The sequence below is a fragment of the Gigantopelta aegis genome, chromosome 3, assembly GCF_016097555.1.
Source record: "Gigantopelta aegis isolate Gae_Host chromosome 3, Gae_host_genome, whole genome shotgun sequence".
In the NCBI taxonomy this organism is placed as follows: domain Eukaryota; kingdom Metazoa; phylum Mollusca; class Gastropoda; order Neomphalida; family Peltospiridae; genus Gigantopelta; species Gigantopelta aegis.
The window spans coordinates 80,950,250-80,975,863 of NC_054701.1; the positions used below are offsets into that span (position 1 = coordinate 80,950,250).

The window sequence follows — 25,614 nt, forward strand, 5'->3', positions numbered from 1 at the left end:
AAACCAACTCTAATGGTTAGTCTTTTTTGAACAATTGATTATTTGTGTGAGAGAGAGAGAGAGAGAGAGAGAGAGAGAGAGAGAGAGAGAGAGAGAGAGAGAGAGAGAGAGAGAGAGAGAGAGAGAGAGAGAGAATTAGAGAAAGAAAAAGAGAGAGGGGGGGGGGCAGAGAGAGGAGGGGACACCAGGGAAATGCCTGCGAGTAATACCTCCTGCCTAGAAACATGCCATATCTATTCATGTATCTGTATAACACTAGTACTTTAGTATTCTGTCAACACAAGAATCAACGCTAGCATAACATTGTATTTTTGACTTATGTCTCCATTCTTTCTGTGTTTGCGGTCGTTAGATTAATATCAGCGACGTTTTTTTTTGCGTTTGTTCTTGTCGTTTGTTTGTTTTTGAGATGTTTAATGATACGGGAAAATATCACAAGTGAGACCTAATGGTGAATATCGGTCAATTGCGTTGGGTTTATTTATTAATTTATTTATTAAATCTTTGAAACCGTTACGCTCAGGTACACGGGTCTTGTTGGCTTGTAAGCAAATGACCCAACCACAGCAACACATTACCTAGAGACCTTGCATCGTCATCGAGAGAGAGAGAGAGAGAGAGAGAGAGAGAGAGAGAGAGAGAGAGAGAGAGAGAGAGAGAGAGAGAGAGAGAGAGAGAGAGAGAGAGAGAGAGAGAGAGAGAGAGAGAGAGAGAGAGAGAGAGAGAGAGAGAGAGAGAGAGAGAGAGAGAGAGAGAGAGAGAGAGAGAGAGGTGTTGTTAAGTTCAGATACGTCTAGCTTGCAGTGTATCGAAGACCTTTGGAAAAGTGCATATAAAAGAATCATGGTTGCTTCGTCGATAAGAGTAACCTATGTTGCGGCAGTGAATTTCTTCGTTCTTTATCGACAGATGTTTTCGTTTTAGACACTAAAAAGCCATTGTTTATACTGTTATTAAACAACTGGTCCTTTCTTTTCTCCTAGACGTGAGAAGATAAAAACAATGGTTGGGGAGGGCAGCTATATGTTAATTCGTCTTTTAACTGGGGGGGGGGGGGGGGGGGGGGGCAAATCATAGAGTTGGAGACAATACCCCGTTATCTCTCCCCTCCTCCGCTACTTCATTTCTTTCTTTATCTTATTTTCTATGTCTGTGCTTATATCCAATTAAGGGGCAAGCACGCTGTCTGGGCTATCTGGGCTGTCTGTCGAGGACAGTGGGAGGGTGGGAGCCGGTACCTGTACCTACCAGCTTTATGTCCGATGGCTTAACCACGACGCAAAGAAAGAAGAAAGAAGTGTTTTATTTAACGACGCACTCAACACATTTTATTTACGGTTATATGGCGTCAGACATATGGTTAAGGACCACACAGATTTTGAGAGGAAACCCGCTGTCGCCACTACATGGGCTACTCTTCCGATTGGCAGCAAGGGATCTTTTATTTGCGCTTCCCACAGGCAGGATAGCACAAACCATGGCCTTTGTTGAACCAGTTATGGATCACTGGTCGGTGCAAGTGGTTTACACCTACCCATTGAGCCTTGCGGAGCACTCACTCAGGGTTTGGAGTCGGTATCTGGATTAAAACTTCCATGCCTCGACTGGGATCCGAACCCAGTACCTACCAGCCTGTAGACCGATGGCCTGCCACGACGCCACCGAGGCCAGTCAAACCACGACGCCACCAAGGCCGGTGCTTCACTTGACCAGTGTCTAAGCAACCACCTGTATTATGTGGCCACGTTGCCACGCCCTAAATTATTACGTATGAATTGACCTGCTTTGAACAACCTCTTTTCTGTCCTGGTTGGAGGAGCCGGCCGAGGCCGGCGCCTGTGCCCAGAACACTCTGACCTGACCTGACAACAACCTCAATTAAAGAACCACTTACGTATTTACTGACTCTCCTGTTTAAGCAGTGATCTCTATTAACAACCACATGTATCCCAAAACAGACAAATAAGAATAATAATTAATTAATTAATTGCCATATGTCTGACTTGCAAAATAAGATATATAACAGGATGAAGATTTAGTTTTAAGATATATTTTAAAAGTGAAAAGTTTGGTTTATTTATCGACACCAGCAGAGCACAGTGATTTATTAATCATCGTCTATTGGATGTCAGTTATTTGGTATATTTTTCTATTAGTAGCAAGGGATCTTTTATATGCACCATCCCACCATATATTATAATAATAATGGCATAAATACTTATAGACCAGTAAGAGTTGTTTCCCCTACATTATAATGAAACCAAACGATCCAAGGATAAGTTTTTTAGTTTCTTTTCATTTCAACTTATTTTCGTGCTTGTATCCAATTAAGGTTCAAGTACGCTGTCCTGGGCACACACCTTAGTTATCTGGGATGTCTGTCCAGGACAGTGAGTTAGTTATTTGTGATTAATGAGAGGGTGTAGTGGTCTTACACCTAACCACTGAGTCGTTAAAACTTGCTCTGGGTGGGAGCCGGTACCGGGCTGCGAACCCTGTACCTACCAGCCTTATGTCCGACGGCTTAACCACGGCACCACCGAGGCCGGTGTTTGTTTTTAATTTTATTAATCAAGGGATTTTAGAGTGGAATACGTTTTAGATGAAATGGAATATGGATCTAGGTCTGAAAAGGACACGCAAAATAATTTATATATTATCGTAGCTCGTACATTTGTATATTTTTGTTATTTAGTGATGTACAGAGTATAAAGTGTGTAGTTTATAGAGGAAAGTCTGAGTTTATTTATATGTTTTTAAATAATACAGGGCTTCTAGATTATGGTAGTCCCACTCAGAATGTTGCAGTTAAGTCTGTTTTGTAAATATGAATATCCTGCCTCCACCCAACCCACCAATTTTAGTGTTTTTAACCTCTATCTCCCTCTTTATATAATATATCCGATTATTAATATTATTTAGTATTAACTGAAAGTAAAGTAAGGTTAGTGAATTTCTAATCGTGGCTAGTAAATTTTTAAAACCACTGATCACATGGCTAGTGGATTTCATAAAAATTCTAGAAGTCCTGTAATAATTAAAAAAAAAAAAAACGTAAACAAGAATTTGGTTCATTGCAAGTGTTATTTTTGTTTTGTAATGGTTATTGAGGGAGGAATAGTCCGTTTAGTCTATCCTGGTGTCGCCTGTATAAATGTCCGTGAATGATAGCCCATAATATTAACTAAAACAATCAAAAGTATGTCCTCGACAAGACATAATGTTCCTTCTTCCACCCGTGGTAAAGCGCTCGCTTGATGCGCAGTCAGTTTGAGGTCCATCCCCGTCGGTGGGTCCATTGGGCTATTTCTCATTCCATCCAGTGCACCACGACTAGGTATATCAAAGGCCGTGGTATGTGCTATTCTGTCTGTGGGATGGTGAATATAAAAGATTCCTTGCTGCTAATCAAAAAGAGTAGCCCTTGGAGTGATGACAGCGGGTTTCCTCTCTCAATATCTGTGTGGTCCTTAACCATATGTCAATAAAATGGGTTGCGTGCGTCGTTAAATTAAACATTTCCTTCCTTCCTTCTTTCTTCTTACACCCTCACCCCCACCCCCATGTTTAACACCACTGACCCATTTTGTTTAGTTTTTGTTTATTGATCTAGCAGTTGTTTGACTTTCTGTTGTCGCTACAGGACAGTAACACCGTTGACATATTGCACAAAATGTTTCTTCTATTTAGAAAATAAATGTCGGAATAAGCTGATCTTCTCCTCAGTAGACAGGTACCTGTTTGGATAAGTTCGAAGCATGACAAACTTCCGTGTTCATAATTAACAGGATTATGACTGTTACATCTTGTTTCATATAAATTCCTCCCCCCCCCCCCTTCTCCCTTCTCTCTCTCTCTCTCTCTCTCTCTCTCTCTCTCTCTCTCTCTCTCACACACACACACAACTGTTTGTCTGTCTGTCTCTCCCTTCCTCCCTCATTCCCCTCCCTCTCCCTCCCCCTCTCTTAACTCTCTCTCTCTCTCTCTCTCTCTCTCTCTCTCTCTCTCTCTCTCTCTCTCTCTCTCTCTCTCTCTCTCTCTCTCTCTCTCTCTCTCTCTCTCTCTCTCTCCCTTCTTGGTCACGCGACTGCTCGTTTGCCATAAATAACGAATGTCGCTATTGTTATAATACACTAATGTCGGACTACATGACACCTGTCGGCAATCATTAAAATAATGGCATAATATTATGATGGATACAGTCGCTCAGTTGACCTGCGATCATGTTCCTAAAGGATGTATCACGTAATCATACTTCACTCCAATATTGTCAGGTCGCCTATGACCGCATGATGGTTGTTTCAGAAATGATATCAAATCATGACAAGACCGTATCTAGCCAACGTGAGAGAGAGAGAGAGAGAGAGAGAGAGAGAGAGAGAGAGAGAGAGAGAGAGAGAGAGAGAGAGAGAGAGAGAGAGAGAGAGGGGGGGAGAGAGAGAGAGAGGAGAGGGAGGGAGAGAGAGAGAGGAAGAGAGGAGAGGGAGGGAGGGGGAGAGAGGGAGGGAGGGGAGAGAGAGGGGGTTGAAGTGGAGGGAAGAGGAGAGACAGAGTCAGAGAGAGATTTAGGAAATTCAGGAGGAAACCTGCTGCCGCCAAAGGCCACTCTTAAAAAGCAGCATATATATATATATACATATACATATACATACACATATACATACACATATACATAATTATACATATACATACACACACACACACACACACACACACACATACACATACACACACACACACACACACACACACACACACACACATACACATACACATACACATACACATACACACACACTGAAAGGACACTACAAATATTTAATTTGATGTACTGGTTGGTGCGCTAAAACACCCGAGGCCTGCAAAGGATTGATCTTGCAACCCACCGCACCTATGGTGAGTGCTCTACCACTGAGTTAGATTCCTCTCCTCTGTTTAAAATAAATTCAATTAAATTATTTAAGAGAATAATGCGACGTCATTTTAAGACAGTTGACTGTTCAACGGAGGTTTAATTGCACAATTAAACTGATTCACTCGAAGGGATTTGCTGTTTAGAACGCTCATAGACTCGATGACCCACGCACGGCACTGTTAATCCGTCCTTGGCTATGCGGATTTTAAAGGATCATTGTAAGTCTCAAAATTCTCCCAAGTCTGCTTGATCTGGGGAATGTTTCTGCGTGGATTCTGTGGTCTCCTATGAGGCCGATCCTCCCGTATCTGGATTTAGCGTATCTGAACCTGTTCTTGTTCCTTCTGTATCCCCGACCACGCACGATATATCTGTCGTATTGTATATTGTTGCCACCATCCAAGTTGTAACCATTGCTGTAAGCAGTGTAGCCGTTATTGTAACCACTGTATCCCGTGTTGTGACCACTGTATTCCGTGTTGTCATGATTGTATCTCGAGTTGTAATCATTATATCCTGGGTTGTAACCACCTAGGATATTACCATATTCACGTCTGGGTCCCAAATATTCAAAATGGTTTTTGTCATAATTATTACCAATGGTGTTACCGTAACCGCTGATGTGGCCTGTGTCGTAACCTCCGTAACGTCTGTTGTGGCTTGTATCTATGTTGTAAGCCACGTGACCAGTTGTATATACATTAGCTATCCCCCTACGGTAACCACCCCAGATATTATCAGAACGTCCAGAATTTGTGCCGAAATAAACAGGTCTTTGATTGGCATGGTTGCTATAACGACCGTCAGTGTTTTGACTAATGATTGTGGATACATATTGTCTAGTGGCAGACGACAAAGCAAAGAGACCAACGAACAGACAGATCATTTTGCGCTAGAAAGAAAAAATTAATAGTATTATTGGATATTTAATAGTAGTATTAGATCGCAATAGTATGGAACGGCGGATAAAATTAAAAGTTAAAGGTTGTTTTGTTTAACGACACCACTGGAGCACACTGATTTATTAATCATCGGATATTGGATGTCAGACATTTGGTAATTCTGACATATAGTAAAACGAGAAAAAAAACCCGTTACATTTTCCCATTAGTAGCAAGTGATATTTTATAGGCACCATCCCACAGACAAGATAGCACATACAGTGGCCTTAGGTATATCCAGTCGTGGTGTACTGGCTGGAACGAGAAATAGCCCAATGGGCCACCGACGGAGATCGATCCTAGACCGACCGCGCATCAGACGAGCTTTACCATTGGGTTACTCCCGCCCCGAAAAGGCATGTTAAAACAAAACCGTACCTAAATTTCTTCCTTATTTTGTATTCACATCTTAATGTCTAGAATATTATACAATAGAGATTGTGGGGTTTTTTTGTTTGCAAATTCAAACGTATTGAAACTTGGCAGTTATGACATCAGTCACCTTACACTTCAATATATATATAAATATAATATTAATATATTTAAAAAAAAAACTGTTGTTGTTTTCTGAATATTTAATCATAAATAATATGTATTGTAAATAAACACTTCATGTTTTATATTATTTGTGCTTAAAGATATACTATAGTATATGCATGTATATGTATACGCTTCATTTTTACTGTGCTCACTCTTGGCGGCACAGTAACAAAATTTAATACAATACAATTTACAGGGAAAGACCCTAGTTTCAACCCGTGAAAATTAACACTAAGTTTAGTTAGTCTACAAACCTGTAACTTATTTGGATAAAGTTACAATTGAGTGAAACATGACTCTGTGACTTTGAAATAGTGAAATACCCTTTAAAAATAGAGTAAAACTCGACTCCATAACTGTTACTTCTCAGACGCACGTGCGTTTTTAAAAATATGAGAAATGCATTTTGTGATAGGCCTATTAAAAACTCCAGGATGACCGAAAACACTTCGAATGTACGGAAATTGATAATCTAAACAATAAAATCTAAGTAAAGTATGGTTTAAGTTATCAAAAACAGTTATAATAGTCAACAATATGCGTTAGTGTTTAAAAACTAGGGTATGTCCCTTTAATATGTTTAAATGACATAACATTTTACAGCAATGTCAAAAATATAATTTCTGACTAGATATAAGGTACAATAAGTAAGGTGTTTCAACACAGAGTACTAAGCATACGTACCAACTTGATGAGTCCATATTGTATTGTATAAACCAAGAGCATTGTGTTACATACATATATGCATTACATAGAGTATGATTGATGATGACTATCAAGAACGTTGACGACAGACTAAGATTGACAAATGATTGTAAATTCAACAGAACAGAGTTGTTAGGTAAACTTCCAAATGAACGCGGTTATACCGGTATTGGTCTGTGAAAGGAAACGAAATTTGCTATTTGGTGCCTACTGTGGTTATTTCGACACTTTGGGGGGGGGGGGGGGGGGGGAGAGAGAGGGAAAGAGAGAGACACACACACACACACACAGAGAGAGAGAGAGAGAGAGAGAGAGAGAGAGAGAGAGAGAGAGAGAGAGAGAGAGAGAGAGAGAGAGAGAGAGAGAGAGAGAGAGACAGACAGACAGACAGACAGACAGTGAATGAGTGAGTGAGTGAGCAAGAGAGACAGAGAGGGAAGGAGGGAGAGAGACAGACAGACAGATGGATGGACGAAACTTGTAGTCACACACGGGTTACTCCTTCCATAGACAGGATAGTACATACCATGGCTTTTGATGTACCAGTCACGGGGCACTGGTTGGGAGGGGAGAATAATGTCTATCGAAGGCTACTGACCCTGCGACATATCTCACCTCGTACGGACGCTCTGACATAATACACTGAGCTACCTATACCAACTCTAAAACTGATTCATTGCTTTACATTATCCAGAAATATTAAATATTTACCTGACTTTCTATTGTAGTACTCGACATCGGGTTTCACACACCATACTACCATAGTGTTGACCTCAATAATAATGTTACAAAGCGCATTAGTTACCGTGTGTATGTTATAAGTACTTGATGCATAAATAGATCAAATCATTTTAGCATACCGTATATGGTTAATTATCAGAGTAACAAAACTACAGCTGACCTACATTCAAAACGTCGCTAAAATCTTAACATTTGTGGTTTACAAAATATTATTATACTTTAAATAATATTTAATTACATGTTTTATATATTTATTTCCTATTATATCCTTGTTGTAAGTGATAGTTTTAAACAAACAAATTTGCACTTTTTGTGTCGTGAAGAATAGTCCCAATAAACACGTTAGGCTACATTGGGCCTACACGGTTTTTTTTTAATGTGGATGGGTTGAGATGGGGTGAATTGAGGTGGGATGGGTTGAGGTGAGGGTTGGGTTGAGGTGGGGATAGGTTGCGGTGGGAATCGGTTGAGGTGGGAATGGACTAAGGTGGGGTGGTATTGCAATTTGTTCACATATGAATATTTATTTACCTGTAAATTAATTTTCACCGACAGTCCATAACGACTCCATACTAACGTTTCTTGATCTAGTTGCTTTGTTAACCTCATAAGACAACAGCTTCAAAACGTGAATTTCCAGTACAGGCCAGTGGAGCTGATTTTAATCAGATTGCGTTTAACGTTTAGCTAACAATGTTTATCGTCAGTTCAGTATATTGTCGTTAAAATTAAAAAGCTAACACTTTGGCAGGAGCAACATATGTAGGCCTACTTTGGCCAAAATTAATGATGGTTAATTAGTTTTAAAGCTAATGTCCACTATTAAACCATAATAAAATTGCACTTTTCAATGCTTTCTTTATGTCATATTAAAAATACTGTACACCAAATAATTGGTTCCCTACCCTGGGTTTCTGCTAGAGGGTACGCAGGTAGAGGGTACAATTACATGTATGTACTAAAAAATCTCGGAAATTAATGGATATGTTTTGTTTTAATTTTTTGATAGATTATAGTAAGATAATTGCTGTTTAAAATTTGTAAAAGTGCATTAAATAAAATGGTCCAATAAAACAACATTTCAAATTCATAACTACCCAATATATGCCTTTGAATATATTTTGCTTTTATTACGTACCCTCAAATTATGTTCTGGCAGAAAGCCTGCTACCTTTGACAGAGGTTAAAACAATTGGTCGTCTAATTTTCGACTGTTACCATAAAATAATATACTTAATCACTTTTGGCATCTAGCAATTTAAAGCAAATTTTACAATAGTTAGCACTTGGAATAAGCATCATATATTATTTTGTTTTGTTTTACCTGTAATATATTTTCACCAGGACTTCCATCTTCCTCCATGAATGATTAAAGAAAATAACACTGGATATATTGTAGTTATTTTTGTTTTATTCCAATATATAATAACAAATGTGTTTTATGTCAGTATGTGGAGCAAACTAGCTGATACAGTTGGTTTGAAATCATGATTACAAAATCCTAAAGATAAAAGGAACTGGCTCCTAACGTCAGCCTCTACATGTTGTCCACATCTGTACCGGCCTGTGGGAACGATATTTGAAGTGTGTGTGTGTGTGTGTGTGGGGGGGGGGGGGGGGGGGGTACAGTCCCTAGTGAGGGATACAAACTAGATTTTCATCTTTATATCATCTTTATTTATGTGGAGTAGTGAAAATTTTAAACATATATTTTTGTCCTCAAGTGTGGGATGGAGAACAAGCCCCTAGGCCCGCCCCTCACACACCCACCCCACCCCACGCCCCCCCACCCCACCCCATCCCAGTTCCTACGGGCCTGATGTATTTTATATTAATAAATACAAAGACTACACAATGATATTGTCTACAGGACATATCAGGTGTAAAGTGATTGTCAGTATGTGACAACATTATAATATTTTCCAACATTTCTGTGTTTCTATGCCCGGCTGTGGACAGTTTTGGCAGACGGGTAACACATTTGCTTAATAATTAAAAATACACAGTTTAACCAAACACATTAAAACTTGGAGGATAACTAGCTAAGATAACACAGAAAAGTGTGCTAATTTTAGTTTTTTGTTAAAGTATTATATCTTGCTTTGGTGAGGAGGGGACGCTTTTTAGCAAATTTGCGAAATTGGCCTCTGGAATATCCATTGACGTGTCATGTTTACATCTATGCTGGACAAGATTTATGATGAAATGTTATTACATTTTGTGTATTTTTCTTCTAATTAGGTCCATTTGCTTCAGTTTACATTATAAAAGTCATAAAAAAGTATGTTAAAAAAATGCTTGTTGTATGCTATAAACTCTTCTTATACTATTTTTAATCAAAAACTAAAAGAAAGCCTACTCAAATTCCCGATTTAGGGACCAAAATAAGTAAAGCAATCAATGAATAATATTTAAAATAATAATAACTATTATAATACGACATAAAACTGTAGTTATATCTGCTTTAACTAGCTGTTAAGTTTACATTAGTTACCGCTCGAACTGGTAACAAATAATTTCGTTGTTGTGTAATATAAGAGTTATTCGCCCCTTTGACTTGGATCCTTTGATTTGATTGGTTGGTCGGAAGCTCAGCAGATTTGAGGGCGGGGTTCGGCTCACCTCTTTTTTCATGTGGACGTCTTTATTACAAACCAAGTTCTGATGGAATCTTCGGCGGTGGAAAACCAGGGAACGATGAGTTCGGAACCCATACACCCGTATTATCCACGAGATCTAAGACTTCCGCATTACGTGCCGAATGAAAAGAGCGCCGCCGAACTGGTCGGAGTGTTTTTCGGCGTGATCGGAGGTTTTATGGTTGCAACATGGGTCCTGGCCAGCTCTGCAAGAACAGTAAAATTTTCGATCCCGCAACGAATTATTCTTTGCTGGTTCGTCATGTCGGGCATTATTCACTCGGTACTTGAAGGTTATTTCGGTATTTACCACCAGACATTGGCAGGGAGAATGACATTTCTTGGACAAGTGTGTAAGTCGGTTGGTTTTAATAAATTTAAAGGCGTTATCTCGAGCAATCGAAAGTCGTGGTAGTAAAATTGCCCATGTATTTTTTTTTTTTTTTTTTTTTTTGGTGATTAAAAGGTTACTTTTTATGTTAGTAGATCAATAATCATAGTTTCAATGAATACAAGTGAAAATGTACCCAACATAAACGTACCCATTGAAAATTGCCCATGTATTTTTTTAATTATTTATTATTATTATTATTTGATTTTTTGATTTTTTTTTTGGTGATTAAAAGGTTACTTTTTATGTTAGTAGATCAATAATCATAGTTTCAATGAATACAAGTGAAAATGTACCCAAACCTAAATGTACCCAATGAAAACGTACCCACTTTTTAGTCAAAATGTATCATGCATCGATGTCCCAAACTGTTAGGCTAACGATAAAAGAACAATAATGATACTTTTGGAAAGAATATTTTTTATAAATAAATTTCAATTACGGTACATAAAATATATTTGAAAAATAACCTCTCCATGGATCCGCAGTGCGTCATTTTCAATTTTTAAAGCCACTCCATGATAAAATGTATGTTTCTGGAGTATGCCGGTTAATATGAATTGTACTGTACACTGGATGAATGGGTCATACTACAGGATCATGCTTAACATAAACAAATTTGGTCAGTAAATTTCAGTGCATTTTTAGGATTAGTGGGACCATTTTAATTCCCATGATATGAAATCCAGCGATATGTTAATGTAATTAAAAGCGTTTCACTGAGTGTTTTTAACACCATATGAAATATGATAAATGAAATTAGAAGCATGTTATTTTGTTTGAGTATTATTGTTTTCACCTCTTTTATTTTTCAGGGAAGGAGTACAGTAAGGGAGATAGTCGATATTTGAGGTTTGTATTTTTGTTTCCACGATGGAGCAGGGTGTACATGTAGTTCAGTGGTAGCACTAAAACCCCACCCCCACCCCCAAAATTGCTCACAGCAATCAACATTGCTGTAGAGTTTTTAATTCTACATGACACTCTTTTGCCTTGGACTATAGAGGTTATTCACGTGACGTCACTAACCGGATGCTCCGCCTTAATGGAGATACCGACGGTCATAAACAACGGCCGAACAAAGGGGCATTGTTCACGATTACCGACCCATAGCTCTCTAAGGCGTCTTTCACAAATACTTGTTCAATAATGGTGAATTACTGTAACGTATTACAGTGTCACAACAGATCAGACAGGGAAACTGATCGTTCTTGTGACGGAACATGCTCTTAATTTTGTTTTCACCTGTGGCGATATTAATTGTTTTAGAGGGCCGTGTGCAGTCTCAATATGCACTTAAGCCCAGGTGGACCTTGTTACGTAATACCTCTGCGTGATGGTCGTCAAGCTGTACTTTCCAATACACACCCGGACCAGTTGCGCAGGCCATGTGGCCAGTAGTTACGTAATACCTCTGCTAGTTCGGTACGATCGGGGTATATTTGGCGAACTAGGCGACAGTAAGAATTGTAAGAAAAAAATACCACTTGGTTACTGTGGAAATATACACATCATAAGATTCGGTTCCGCATGCTGTCTCTGGATCAGTCTGGGATTTTATAATAAATAGCTAGGGTTTTAGAGATATCGGGAAGAAACATATTGGAAGGCTTCCAGGGAACGTTTGGACTTGGTAAATATCATTTCTGCTCTGTTGTATAACCTTGATGTGATTGATGTGACTTTAAATATTTTAATACTGTATTATACCTATATTATTTAGACGGTGCTGCCGGTCATCTGACGCAGTATACTGTAGGCTCACTGTCCTAAATAATTATTAAGGCTTAGCCAGTCATCCTAGAGGACCTAGGTAAACTGTAGGTTATTGTCTTCATTGTGATAGGTACCAGTATTAATTTTGTATTACAAGGTTACTGAATGAGTAGTTAAGGGTTAATTAAAAATTAACCAGTTAGGAATAGAGAAGTTCCCCTGGAAGCATTTCTCAATTATCACACGTTACTGAACGAGTAGTAAGGGTTAGTTAAAAATTAACCAGTTAGGAATAGAGTTGTAATTCCTTTATTAATTAAGTTCTCCTGGAAGCGTTTCTCAATTATCACACGTGTGGGTGTTGTGTTACGGTGAAGTGATTAGCATATTGTGTAAACTAGACACCTAGAGATTAACTAATTAAGTGATCAGTTCTGGGTTGTTATTATTTGTTGTTGTTAATTAACTACTGCGGCAGTACATTTGTCAGCATACGTTAATACAGATTCCAAAGTGTATTGTGTTTTTGTTGAGTTTTCTAGTGAACTAAACGTGCTATAATAATATATACTTTATATAAGATCTTATCTCTGATCATACCTAGACGAGCCACACGTGGGTATAACCGCCCGTTACAGAGAGATCTAATAGATATACAGTTAGGAGAGATATTTGGATAATCATGTTTCATTCAGTTACGGGTATTATAGGATCCCCGTGACAGTTCTTTTTATAGAATTCCTGCAATAATTAGAAATCAGGGTCAAGCATGTGAAACGCTGTCCAGCCAACGACGACTGAAATGGCTGTCAAGGCTAAATCAAGATTTTACCGGGAAAAACCTCGGGAATGTCAGAGTGTGTTCAGATCATTTTATTATGGGTAAGTTAAATACTAAATATTATTATTATAGATAATATTGTTTTAATCTGTGGATTGTGTTACTCAATCCGGGGCAACAGAAATGTTCGTTTTGTGGGTGGAGTCCACACTGTGTACAAGTCGATTACCAGTTTGTTTGGTTTAAAACGACACCACTAGAGCACATTGGTTTATTAATTATTGGCTATTGGATGTCAAACATTTGGTAATTTTGACATTGTTATAGAAAGGAAACCTGTTACTTTTTGCCATTAATAGCAAGGGATCTTTTATATGCACCATCCCACAAACAGGATAGCACATACCACCACCTGTGATTTACCAGTCGTGGTGCACTGGCTGGAACGAGCAATAACCCAATGGGCCCACCAATCCCAAACCGACCGTGCATCAAGCGAGTGCTTTACTACTGGGCTAAGTCCTGTACACTTGCAGTGTGTCATATTTTACTTTATTAATAGTGTCAGATTTATCATGTCTTAATTATTGTAAAAAAAACCCACAACAAAACGGTGATACACCATACAATATATGTATTAAACAGCCATGATAGAGTTATTCAAATACAAAATATACAAAAAAATGCATGTAGAAACATAGTATGAACAAAACAATATTAAATGAAATAATAGTATACAATGTGTGTGTGTGTATATATATATATATATATATATATATATATATATATATATATATATATATAGCATTTTTGAAGTAAGCACACACACCCATATTTGCACGCTCTTGCATACTTACGCACAGACACTCACCAACCCTTCTCTCCCTCCCTCTCTGCAGTATTCAGACATTCATTTCATTTTTTTTTTATTTGGCAGGCAAACCAGTTGACTTGTATGACGAGACCAACCCTGATTGGGCTCCCAGTCTGAAGATGGGCCATGAAAAACTTGGGTTTTTTAAAACTTCAAAAGACCGCTATGAACGCATTTCCAAGCGAAAAGTCACCATCAAAGCAAAGGCGACAGAGATGTTCCCAGAAGAAGAATTATGTCCAAATGAAGCCCCTGATGACAGTACTAACACAGATTGTAATGTGGAAACGCAGACAGATTTGAATGGGTTTTTAATAGATGCAATGAGTTCTGAATTGCAAGCACTAAGACTTGAAATGATGGATATTAAAAAGCATGTTGCCATTTCCAAATTATGTTTGTCCGATTTGATAGGGAAAGATGATAAGGTGAAATTTCTGACCGGTTTGTCATCTTATGATGTGCTTGCAATGTTATACGAGTATCTGAAAGATTTTATTCCTACCAAAAAAAATCGCTAACCAAATTCCAGATGCTGTTTATGACACTTATGCGGCTGAGACTGAATTTGTCAGAACAGTTCCTTGCATTTGAATTTGCTGTTTCACAATCTACAATATGCCGAATGTTTTCTGAAGTTGTAGATGTTTTGTATGCTAGAACTAAACCATTTGTACATTGGCCTGAACGTGAGGAATTGTATAAAACCATGCCTATGGAATTTAGGAAATATTTTGGGGGAAAAGTAGCTGTGATCATCGATTGTTTTGAAATCTTTATAGAAAGACCCTCAAATCTTACGGCTAGGGCACAAACATGGTTATCCTACAAACATCACAATACTGCAAAATTCTTAATGGGCATAACACCACAGGGCACAGTCTCATTCATTTCCAAGGGTTGGGGTGGACGGGCCACAGACAAATACAGCACTGAACACTCAGGTTTTCTAAATTACATTCTTCCAGGTGATACAGTCTTAGCTGATAGGGGGTTTGATATCAAAGATATAATGGGTAGTCTCTGTGCTGAAGCTAAAATACCTGCATTCACTAGGGGAAAAGACCAGTTATCACCCCTTAAGATAGAATCAACAAGGAAAATTGCTCACTGTCGAATTCATGTTGAGCGGGTAATAGGATGTGTTCGTCAAAAATATACTATGCTTGACAGCACAATTCCTATAAGATTTATGATGTCAAAAGACAGTGAGAGCATGACCATTCTGGACAAGATATGCCTGTATGTTGTTCTTTGACAAACCTCTGTGAACCAATAGTCTGTTTTGATTAAATTTAGCATTGACAACTGACCCCATATGACATGTTTTTTAAAAACTATTACAAGTAAAATTATACCAAACACTCACTATGATGTTGTGTTGATTAATTTACTAAAGGTGTAACGATATGGCAGTACAGTAGTATATCACAATACGAGGTCCACGATATGGCAGTACAGTAGTATATCACAATACGAGGTCCACGATATGGCAGTACAGTAGTATATCACAATACGAGGTCCACGATATGGCAGTACAGTAGTATATCACAATACGAGGTCCACTATAATGATACATCAATTTATGGCAGCAATATCATGATACATACATAATTCCTGTTTTGCAGGAAACCAATTTTGATCTATATGTACAACATGCGAACAATCAGAAACATAACACATTGGATTTGCTAAAATTGCTAACTTAACTAGATGCTGGAATTGATATACAGTGTAATTGTAAAAAGTTGTCATTGCCAGAAATATTTTACAATACCTAATAATTAGCATCAGTGTTATTAAGTATTGGCATAGTACGTACCACAACCTACCTGTATTGTTATACCTCTCTAATGTACTATAAAATAATTTTCTAAAATATTCCATTTATTTGTTTATTAATGATATGTACATTTATACGGGCAATTTATGTTATTTGAGTGTAAAATATGGGAAAATATATTTCACCATTGACATTTTTATTAAATACAAAATATTAATATTATTGATATGTGTGTAGTCTGAAAAAAAAAAAAAGACGTTAATTTGAAAGCAAACCTATTTTAATCCTGTAGAAATCAGGATACCTACATTTAGGTTTGAATAAATAATATATTCATGACATAAAATTAAGCATAGTTATAGCTGAAATCTTGAGTATGTTGAAAATATATACACATATTGCTTACAAAGTTGCATTTTTGGTCTGTCTACAGGCAATATGTTTTTCAATTTGCAGTTCATGTTTGTATGTAAATACATGTACTGGAACCACCCATAACACGTTTACATTTGAACACATTAAAGATGTAGATGTACAGACAGTTCACATTTTTTTTCCTTTGATGCACACCATACATAGTTTAGTCTTTTCCCCACGTTTGAATTCTGGCAACTTCCTGCAATCGGGACAGTACCATTTTTTGCTTTTTGGAGCCCTGCTTATTTTCACACACTCAAAGTGAAACCACTTAATTGCACAGTTTTCATGATCACATCCGATCATATCCCCATGTTCAATCTGTTCGCAATAGCAATATAGTAAATCTCTACTGGTTGAAGTTGAAGCCTCATCACTTGCAGAGTTTTGGCAAATTGGTTTTAAGGTTCGGCTTGTATTAGGTAAACGGGAATAAAATTTTCCCACAAGTTCTGGCAAGATCGCAGTCTGGAACAGATGGGTTATTTTGGTGGAAACACGACACCAAAAGTCACTGTCAAATGACACAACTTCCACGTGCATATCCTGTTCAGTCCACACAACAAAGTAGCAGAACTCTCGTCTACAAACAGCAAGTTGAGTTTGTACTTGATAAAAATAAGCATGTTGCTTGCTTAACTTCAAAGTGCCATCTTCACCTGTCTGTAAACAAAACTGTTTGTCAACTGAATCATGCATTGTTTGGTCTCACTTACAAAAGGGGCACTTAATCTCCAAACACCCTTCCCCACAACAATTACAAGACACCATACCATCAGGGGATGCTGCAATGTGAGGAAAAGCTGGGTTTATTACAAGTTCACTGTCTAGTAATTGAAATCCATCATGCAACTCGGTCATTTTCTCAAAAATTTTATCCCGTGCCACCTTTTCGTGTTCACAACCCCACTGTGTGGCTTTGGTTGAAAACTTCATACTTTCAGGATTGCAAACACTGCGAATTAAACTTAGGGCTGGACTTGCCGGATCAGTGGTGAAAGCAGCCTTCATTACCCTACCAGTTCTAAAGCAATACCACAGTTTGGAAGCAGCCTGGTCCCGTGTTGCACTTTCTACAGCCTTTGCTTCTGCCTCCGAAACAGTTATGCTCATTGTTTCACAATATTGTACTAGCTGACAATAGTTCATGTCATAACACTGTTCCTGAAATAGTTCTGTCAGCACACTTGAAAACTTGTCTTTCATTGGTTTTGGTATATAATTGTCTGAATACGGGGAATTTGTAGCCAAGATACCTGCCCGTCTTCCTGTGCCATGCAACTTGGAACAAAATGCAAGCATGTCTTCCTTTGATGCTACAGGAACCTTGTTTGTCTTAACACTGTAGACTGGAACTAATGAAGGATGAAGCATCAAGCACCTTCTTCTTGGTCTTTGCAGAAGTAAAGTCTATATTGTGTAGTTCCTGGTATGATACCCCTTTTACACCTCCGGGTAACAGCCAATATGCCTTTTCATCTGTAATGGTTTTTGAATCCCGAATCTTGATTGTTGCCTCAATAGGAAACAGTAATGCTGCTACGTGAGTGCAGACTTGACCAAGGCTGGCCATGCAATCACAATGAGCAGCCAAAACACGACCTCCCTTTTCGGCAATAATCCAAGGATTCAGTGGTTTTGCTGTCATCCTCTGGGAATGCATCACCTATATATCAAATAAAAGAGCTAAGTATTAAGATATGTTTGTAAGGTTACCTCTTGGTAAGCAGAACATTTTGCCAAATTATCTATTAAACTTAAAAATATTCCAAAACTCACTTTATTTTCCAATAAATTATTATTAATTACTAGAGCTGGGTGGTATGGAAATTTGAGGTTCGGTATCAATATCAGTATTTTTGGGTGATTTACCTTGATATCAGTATGGTATTCAACATTTTCAGTATACTCGGCTTTAAATACATGCTTGAGTTTAGGCTCACCCGCTAATTTCATCTTTAGAAGTAAAATTAAATTCCATACACAAGGCTCTCATCTGATTTATACATAACCTGTTTTGGCTTCGTCAGATATATTGTCAGGGCTTTACTAAATGTTCAATACCGAAATTGCAGTTTTTTTAAATTTGCTCGGTACGGTAAATCATAATTTCATGTAGTAAAACTAAAGATCTATAATTGTTTTTCCTTAGTGTAGATAATACAACGGTAAAGACAGTAAAATGAAAAATAAAGGTGCAACTTAAAGTTGTATGCAGTGCAGTTTTATTTTAATATTTTAAATTGAAATTTAAGAAACTTAAGTATTTGTGAGTGATTTACTTACATTTTGCAGTTTAAAGGTAAACACATAGTACACAATAACGGAGTGGACAAATTTGGGGTATATAATTTCAACCACAAGCTTTTTTAATAATCTACATGGCCAAATATCATATCCAGTGCATCAAGGGAGTTGCAATGTCTTTACCGTTATTTGTCCATTTTTGTGAAAATAACCCATATATGGTATACTGCTCAACTCTTATAGTCCGCCACACAGGGACCGCCTTTTTTCATACTATGGAATTTACTAGCATCTATTTATTTATGAGCCGATTGATTTGTATTGTAAATTGCACACACAAATAATATTTATTTGTTATTTCCAAAACACTTACTTTCTTCTTATATCAAACCAAACTGAAATTATTTACAACAAAAAATATTTTAATAAAATAAACAGGGATGCAGGCCCCACACCCCTAAATAAGTGGGATGCAGCCCCCACCCAATTTTTTTCCCCCTTTTAAATATGCCTGACCCCTCCTACAACTTCACACTATATGCTTAGGGAGTTAGGATAAAGTATTTGATACAAGTACCATTGTAAGTTGTACAGACTACATAAAACATTGATTTTAAGAAACAACTCACCTTTGCTGAGACGACACAATGTTCCTTTCTTAGGCACACCCGTTTGTCCCGAACCCAGCCACAAACAAACTGGTTGTAGGCCTCCATACCCTTGTAACTCCTTAAATCATCCATAGTATAGGGACTTGGAGAAAACACTAAATAGTTCAAAAGATCAAAATACGATATGGACGGCAGGAGTTCTTTGTCTGTTAATTGTCCAGTCCGACGTTGGGATTTCATACGGGTCTGCACCACCGATCACCTCAAGTTTTGCCTCATACCTTAAACGTTTGGCATTTGCAATGCTTTCCCGATAGCTGCATGCTACTTTATCGGTTTTTTTACTAGCCATGTCCCACATTTTGAATTCTCAGACGAGTTGAGATTAAAATACAAAACAAATATTCTTTTCCACACTGCTCTAACACGTTGTTTACTCGGTTGATATCGCCAACATGGCGGAACATCCGGGGACTGGTCAAAATCGTGACATCAGTGCATAACCTCTATATTCAGGGTTTTTTTCAATGGCATGTGTTTTGGCCATGGGAATTTTTTAAATTTCAGCTCTGAGTTGGGTAGAGGACATACTTCAGAATTGATTGCCATTGACTACTCAGTGGGGGGGGGTGGGGGGGGTGTTGTATCCCATCCTAACCCTAACTTAAGAATTTGTCATCCATGACAATTTAAAAAAAAAAAAGGCCATTGATGATATGGCACACTGATGGCAGTTTTGGCCCTACGTGTCATAATTACCAAATGTTTGACATCCAACAGCCGATAATTAATTAATCAATGTGCTCTAGTGGCATCGTTAAACAAAACAAACTTTAACTTTCACCTACCTTTCATTTGCACATCTAATTTAGGATATTATTTTACATGTAAAAAGAAAAATGGGTCAGCCGAATTTTCAATTCCCAGAGGCCTGGGCATCATTCCACAAAGCGATCTTAGTGCTACTTTCACCTTAAATGTATGAGGTAGTTATACACTTAAGATGATCTTAGAGCTACGATCGGTTCTTGGAACAGGGCCCTGGAATTGATGGATATTCTCAAATACTGCAGAAAAATGGTAATTACAATTTGGCAATGTTTATAAAAAGGATCATGTTTGGTACCAAATAGTTTTTTAATATCTTTTTTTTTCTCTTTCCAGTTCCGATACTTTCGTCTTGTGCATGGAAAGAATCACAGCATTTGTTGATGGGCCGCTCTGCATAATTACTGTGATTGCATTCTTCCGCAACAGTCCTTACCGCTACGTCCTTCAGCTGATTGTCTCCCTTTGCCAGCTGTACGGGGACACCCTGTACTTCATGACGGAGATCCACGAGGACTTCACTCACGGTGAAATGTACCACCCGCAGTATTTCTGGGTCTACTTCGTATTCTTGAACAGCCTGTGGATAGTAATACCCTTTCTGTTGATTATCCAAGCATCCTGCAAACTGGCAGGCTGTCAAAGTTTAAAGGATAATCAAGTTGGCTTATCATCAAAAAAGAAAAAAGTAAAGTAACAGTTCATGCAAAGTTTTATAAGTTGCAGATGTCATTTTCCAGTCTTTTTTTGAAATTATAGAATTTTGATTTGGGATATTGGAAAATGTATGAAAAATGAAAATAGATTTCTTTCAACGTAGCCTGACCTAGATGGCATGTTCCCCCTATGTAAGTAGACTACCTGTTAGGATATTTGGACCAGTCTATTTTAATACGGGGAATACAGTATGCCATTAGTTAGAGGTCAGGCTAAGTATTTATAAAAGAGAATTTTTTTTTAATTTTTCCATTAAAAAAAGAAATACTTGGAGAATGGCAATTAGTATTAAAACATTGTATTGTTAGATTTTGTTGATGAACAATTATGGAATATGTCTTTAATAAGTCATAGAATTTGGTTATTTTATAACAACGGTATATGAACCATGATATAATATATCTTTGTTAGAACACCTTAAACATTTGTTAATATTAAATCTTTCTCAAGAAGTAAAAAAAAAATCCATTTTGAACAAAAAAATCATGCATAGTTGGGGGGTTTTTTTTTTCCAGACACTCCATTCTTCTGTGTCTTTTTATATTGAGTTCTATTTTTACCTAAAGAACTATTATCCTGTCAGTTTACAAGTAAAATGCAGAAAGCCGCCTCCCGTATAGGTTACCAATTTATATTTCCATTATTATTATAAAATACATTCACACACAAACAAATACTTTGTTATTCATTCCTGCCACTGTTCTCGGTGTACCGATAGCACAAGCATATCTAAAAACATTTGGTTTATTAAAGGTTAGGTAATGCAGTTTTCAGAGGGTAAACACATTCAGTACAAGGTGACTGGTCTCCCATGAGGCCCTCTCTAATTTATACATGATATTATGCATACATACATTCAAAAAAAACCCCATCAACATACATGTAATATGTATAGAATGAGGAACAATAGCACATATTATGAATATTTAGATAATATTTAAATCAATTTGTTAGGAAAACTGAGTCAGTGATATCTCAATACATCATAATTATTTTAACAAACACATCAAAATCAACAACAAAGATATATCTTAAAGCCGCACACCCTAGTTCCATCCAGCGAAAATAAATTATAATTTGGTTAATCTACAAACCTGTAACACACTTAGATCATGTTTTTATCAAATGGAATGAAAAAGCAGGTTTTATATCGATAAATACCATGGGAATCCCCATGTCCCAATTGCTTGAAATAATTTTGAAAGTTTGTATTCTGATGTCGCTCGAAGCACAACAATGCCTACGTCACGACAAATTTCACAGACTTGGGGTGCATTCTCTCACCTCTCCTGGACATGTTCCAACTGTTCTGTCCTGGTTGTATCCCCTCTCCAGATATTGTAGGACTTAGCAAAATTATTGGTTTTAAGGGTTTGTAATGTTTTGTATTGAGATACTTACTTGCCTGAACTTTATTGTTACTGAAAATGTTCACAAACTGTGAAGAAAAATCTCACAAATGAACAACAACAAATCGGATGTTGATTGCGCGAACTGTGCACGAGAAAACAAACCGAACGTGGTATACCAACGCCTGTGACATTGAAATGGAAATATCCCCTCTAAAAATAGATTAGACCTTATCTGCTCAACAGTTTTTTCTCAGACACAAGGTAGTTTTTCAGAAATACGAAAAATGCATTTTGTGGTATTACAAACACCAGGATTACCAGGATTACCAAAAAACACTTCAGGTGAATGGAAATGTATATTCTAAATAATAAACAGTAAGTAAAGTCAATTTTATTTGTGAAAAAATGGGTTTAATAGCAAAAAACAACGCTGTAATGGTTAACAACTAGCCGTAACTAGGGTGTGTCCCTTTAATTGAATGTTTATGCATTAGCTTAAAATTGATTATCATTTGAATGGTGCTTAAAAATTCATTTAATAAAATTTTGTGGAGAATGAAGTGGATGACCATTCTTGATTTATTTCAGTTCCTGCATATAAAGAATTGTGCCCTGTGGCATACCAAAATACTTTTATAGTTTTAAATCAGCAATCACACTATACACTTTGATTTAAATATAGGATATATATATTTATTATATTTGATAATATTTTGTAGATTTTATATGCTTAGCTATCACAGTAAGTAATCTGGAATGGAAAATAGGCAAACATTGACCAAAACATGCCGTACCAAATTTGTCTTTTGTCTATAAAATATATATTATTTCAGTATTCAACATATTAGAATATTCTAAAGAAATGCACAAACAATTTGACATTTGTTACTTTTGTAAACTCTTTACCAGTTTTTTAAAATAAATACAAACACTTTTATATTTGTATATGTTATACACATGCATTTGTCTATCATAAGATGTACACATAAGCTGAAGGCAAGGACATCATGAATTGAATATTAAACTTTTTTTTACATTGTCTGGTTGTCATGGTAATGAAAATGAAGTGGAAAGAAGTAAAAACATAGATCACAATGCTACAGAAATTAACCTTTTGTCTATAGTATATATTCAACATTCAGCAAAAATCTTCTGCACAAAGTTACCTAAATTTGTTATGGTTTTTTAAAAAGAATTTACCTTGTTCTGTAATGCTTAGATTTAAAGTTGTTACGGTTTTTTTTAAAGAATTTACCTTGTTCTGTAATGCTTAGAATGAAAGTTGAATAATTGTTAACATGCACATGTTTTCTGTTTGTCTTGTTCTGAAATATACCGGTACTAGTTTTAGTTATTTTTACTACATAGATTTAATAATCAAGAATGGCTGGACCATAGATTTTGTATTAGTTATAAGTTGAATTTTTGTATGTTTGAGCCTCAAGTTTTTAACATGGCCTAGCTAAGATGCCGTGAAAAATGTCCGGTTTTGGGAGAATTCTGGTTTACTGAGGGTCTGGTTTTGCTGTATAAACAGCCATCTGTCTTAAAGGGACATACCCTAGTTTCAGCCCATGAAAATGCACACTAAGTTTAGTTAATCTACAAACGGGTAACGTATTTGGATAAAGTTACAATTGAGTGAAATATAAGTGTGTGACTTTGAAATGGTGAAATACCCTCTAAAAGTAGAATAAAACTCAACTCCATAACTGTTACCTCTCAGACGCACGTGCATTTAAAAAATATGAGAAATACATTTTGTGATATTAGAAACACAAGGATGACCAAAAACACTTTCGAATGTATGGAAATGGATAATCTAAACAATACAATCTAAGTAATGTTTGATTTCAGTTATCAAAAAGGGCTGTAATAGTAAAAAATATGCCTTAGTGTTTAAAAACTAGGGTGTGTCCCTTTAAAAGGCAAATTGGCCAATTTAGGCCCATAGGCAGGATTTTGGAGTGGGAGGGGTGTCATTTAGCTTTATGGTGAGGCACAAAGTGTTGACGAATATTGAAAGAAACAAGGTCACCCCCATTGGCTACAGGTCTACATTTGCTAATTTTTATACAAGGTGGCTACAACTTGTAGCCTTTGGCTAATAACATATCCCTTAAATTAACCACATTTTAATAATTTTTCTAAGTGATATTCAGTATATCTGTAAATTGGCTGTAAAGTGACATTTTTATAAAATCACATTTTTCCAGTGATCTTCTCCAATGATGCTACACTGCTTTATTACCGTTTATGTGTTTTTAGTAAATAATGTTCACTATAGTTTGTCTGTATTTCACTTGTTGGTTGGCATGTGGCCCAGCTATTCCACTGTCTGAGCAATATTTTAAATCTCATCAGAACCGTATAGTTCTTTTCTTGAAGTGGGACAGAGGAGGGTGCAGGAAGCTCGTTTTTATTTACATGTCAGTTACTAAAAAGTGGCAAATTTAAACAAAATTGTATTATCCCAATACTAAATGTTTATTATAATTTTATATAAAAAAATAGTAAGGTGAGTCTGGGATGCTTTCCGTCTGGAATATACTTTTTGTATATAGCATGTAAATAAAATTGTGAGACCAATGGAAATAACTGGGTAATATGCATATATTCTCACGGAAAAAAGTTCCTGTGCATCAATAAAATTTCAGTAGGACTTATAGTTTTAAAATTTAAAAATATTGTGATTTACATAGATGTACTATTTATCTGTTAAAAGTACGGTGATCCTCTCCTGCCTTCTGAACCTGAAGTACTGTCTACACAATGTTTGGTGCGCCGTCAGTGATGATGTAACAGAACAACGTACTGATGTACGGTCATGGTCGTACTTTGTTATCACCTAATCGGTTGCTTTTAGTTCTTCCACTGGTTGGCCGTAACTTAGAGATGCATTAGGATGTTAAACATATTATTTCCAAATGATTCCATATGTGCACCCGCTTAATATTGACGATTTGCTGACGTGGCGTCACGTGTCGACTCCCTAAACATGGAAGATCCCTAGTATCCCTAAACTGTCGAGAACATCTCTGCAGATATTGCATAGTGTTCTGATGAACACCAATGAATACCAAAATTACTAGCAACAGTGTTTGTGCCGTTCTAACCTCAATCATACCCATCGTTCGAAGGAGTCCATTTTCTGGGAGGTGTGGCATCACACTGACGACGATCAGATACCAACAAAAATATTTTTCTGAGTGATGAGAATCCATATAATAGTTTTAAAGTCCAGTGATAAGAAAATGACGTCAAACAGGAGCACATGACCAAGAATGCTAGTAATGCAACGTGTGATCACAAAGTACGAATAGTTCGTGCAATTGACAGGACACCACTGGAATATCGACGGGAGTGATTACACATTCAATTACTGAAATTTTTATAACCAGATTTCAAGAAAATTA

The 25,614-nt window shown here is 37.0% G+C and overlaps 2 protein-coding genes across 4 annotated transcripts; one reads left to right on the forward strand and one right to left on the reverse strand.

Moving 5' to 3' along the window:
• Positions 1-10,442: 10,442 nt before the first annotated feature.
• LOC121369152 (3-beta-hydroxysteroid-Delta(8),Delta(7)-isomerase-like) lies at positions 10,443-21,943 on the forward strand. Of its 3 annotated transcripts, XR_005957570.1 has the most exons (5): positions 10,443-10,834; positions 11,688-11,724; positions 13,313-13,470; positions 14,307-15,763; positions 15,804-16,522. XR_005957570.1 is itself a non-coding variant. In XM_041494032.1 (4 exons), exons 1-4 carry the CDS (start codon positions 10,507-10,509, stop codon positions 14,762-14,764), a joined length of 981 nt encoding a protein of 326 aa, XP_041349966.1. In that variant the 5' UTR covers positions 10,443-10,506; the 3' UTR covers positions 14,765-16,522. The 3 variants fall into 3 exon arrangements, 2 of the variants coding, with proteins under 2 accessions (XP_041349966.1, XP_041349968.1); XM_041494032.1 differs by having other exon boundaries at positions 14,307-16,522; XM_041494034.1 differs by lacking the exons at positions 13,313-13,470; positions 14,307-15,763; positions 15,804-16,522 and adding an exon at positions 20,466-21,943.
• Positions 16,706-19,845, reverse strand: LOC121369153. Its single transcript, XM_041494035.1, has 2 exons — positions 19,320-19,845; positions 16,706-18,109 (listed from the first exon to the last, which is right to left on the reverse strand). Exons 1-2 carry the CDS (start codon positions 19,539-19,541, stop codon positions 17,780-17,782), a joined length of 552 nt encoding a protein of 183 aa, XP_041349969.1. The 5' UTR covers positions 19,542-19,845; the 3' UTR covers positions 16,706-17,779.
• Positions 21,944-25,614: the final 3,671 nt, after the last annotated feature.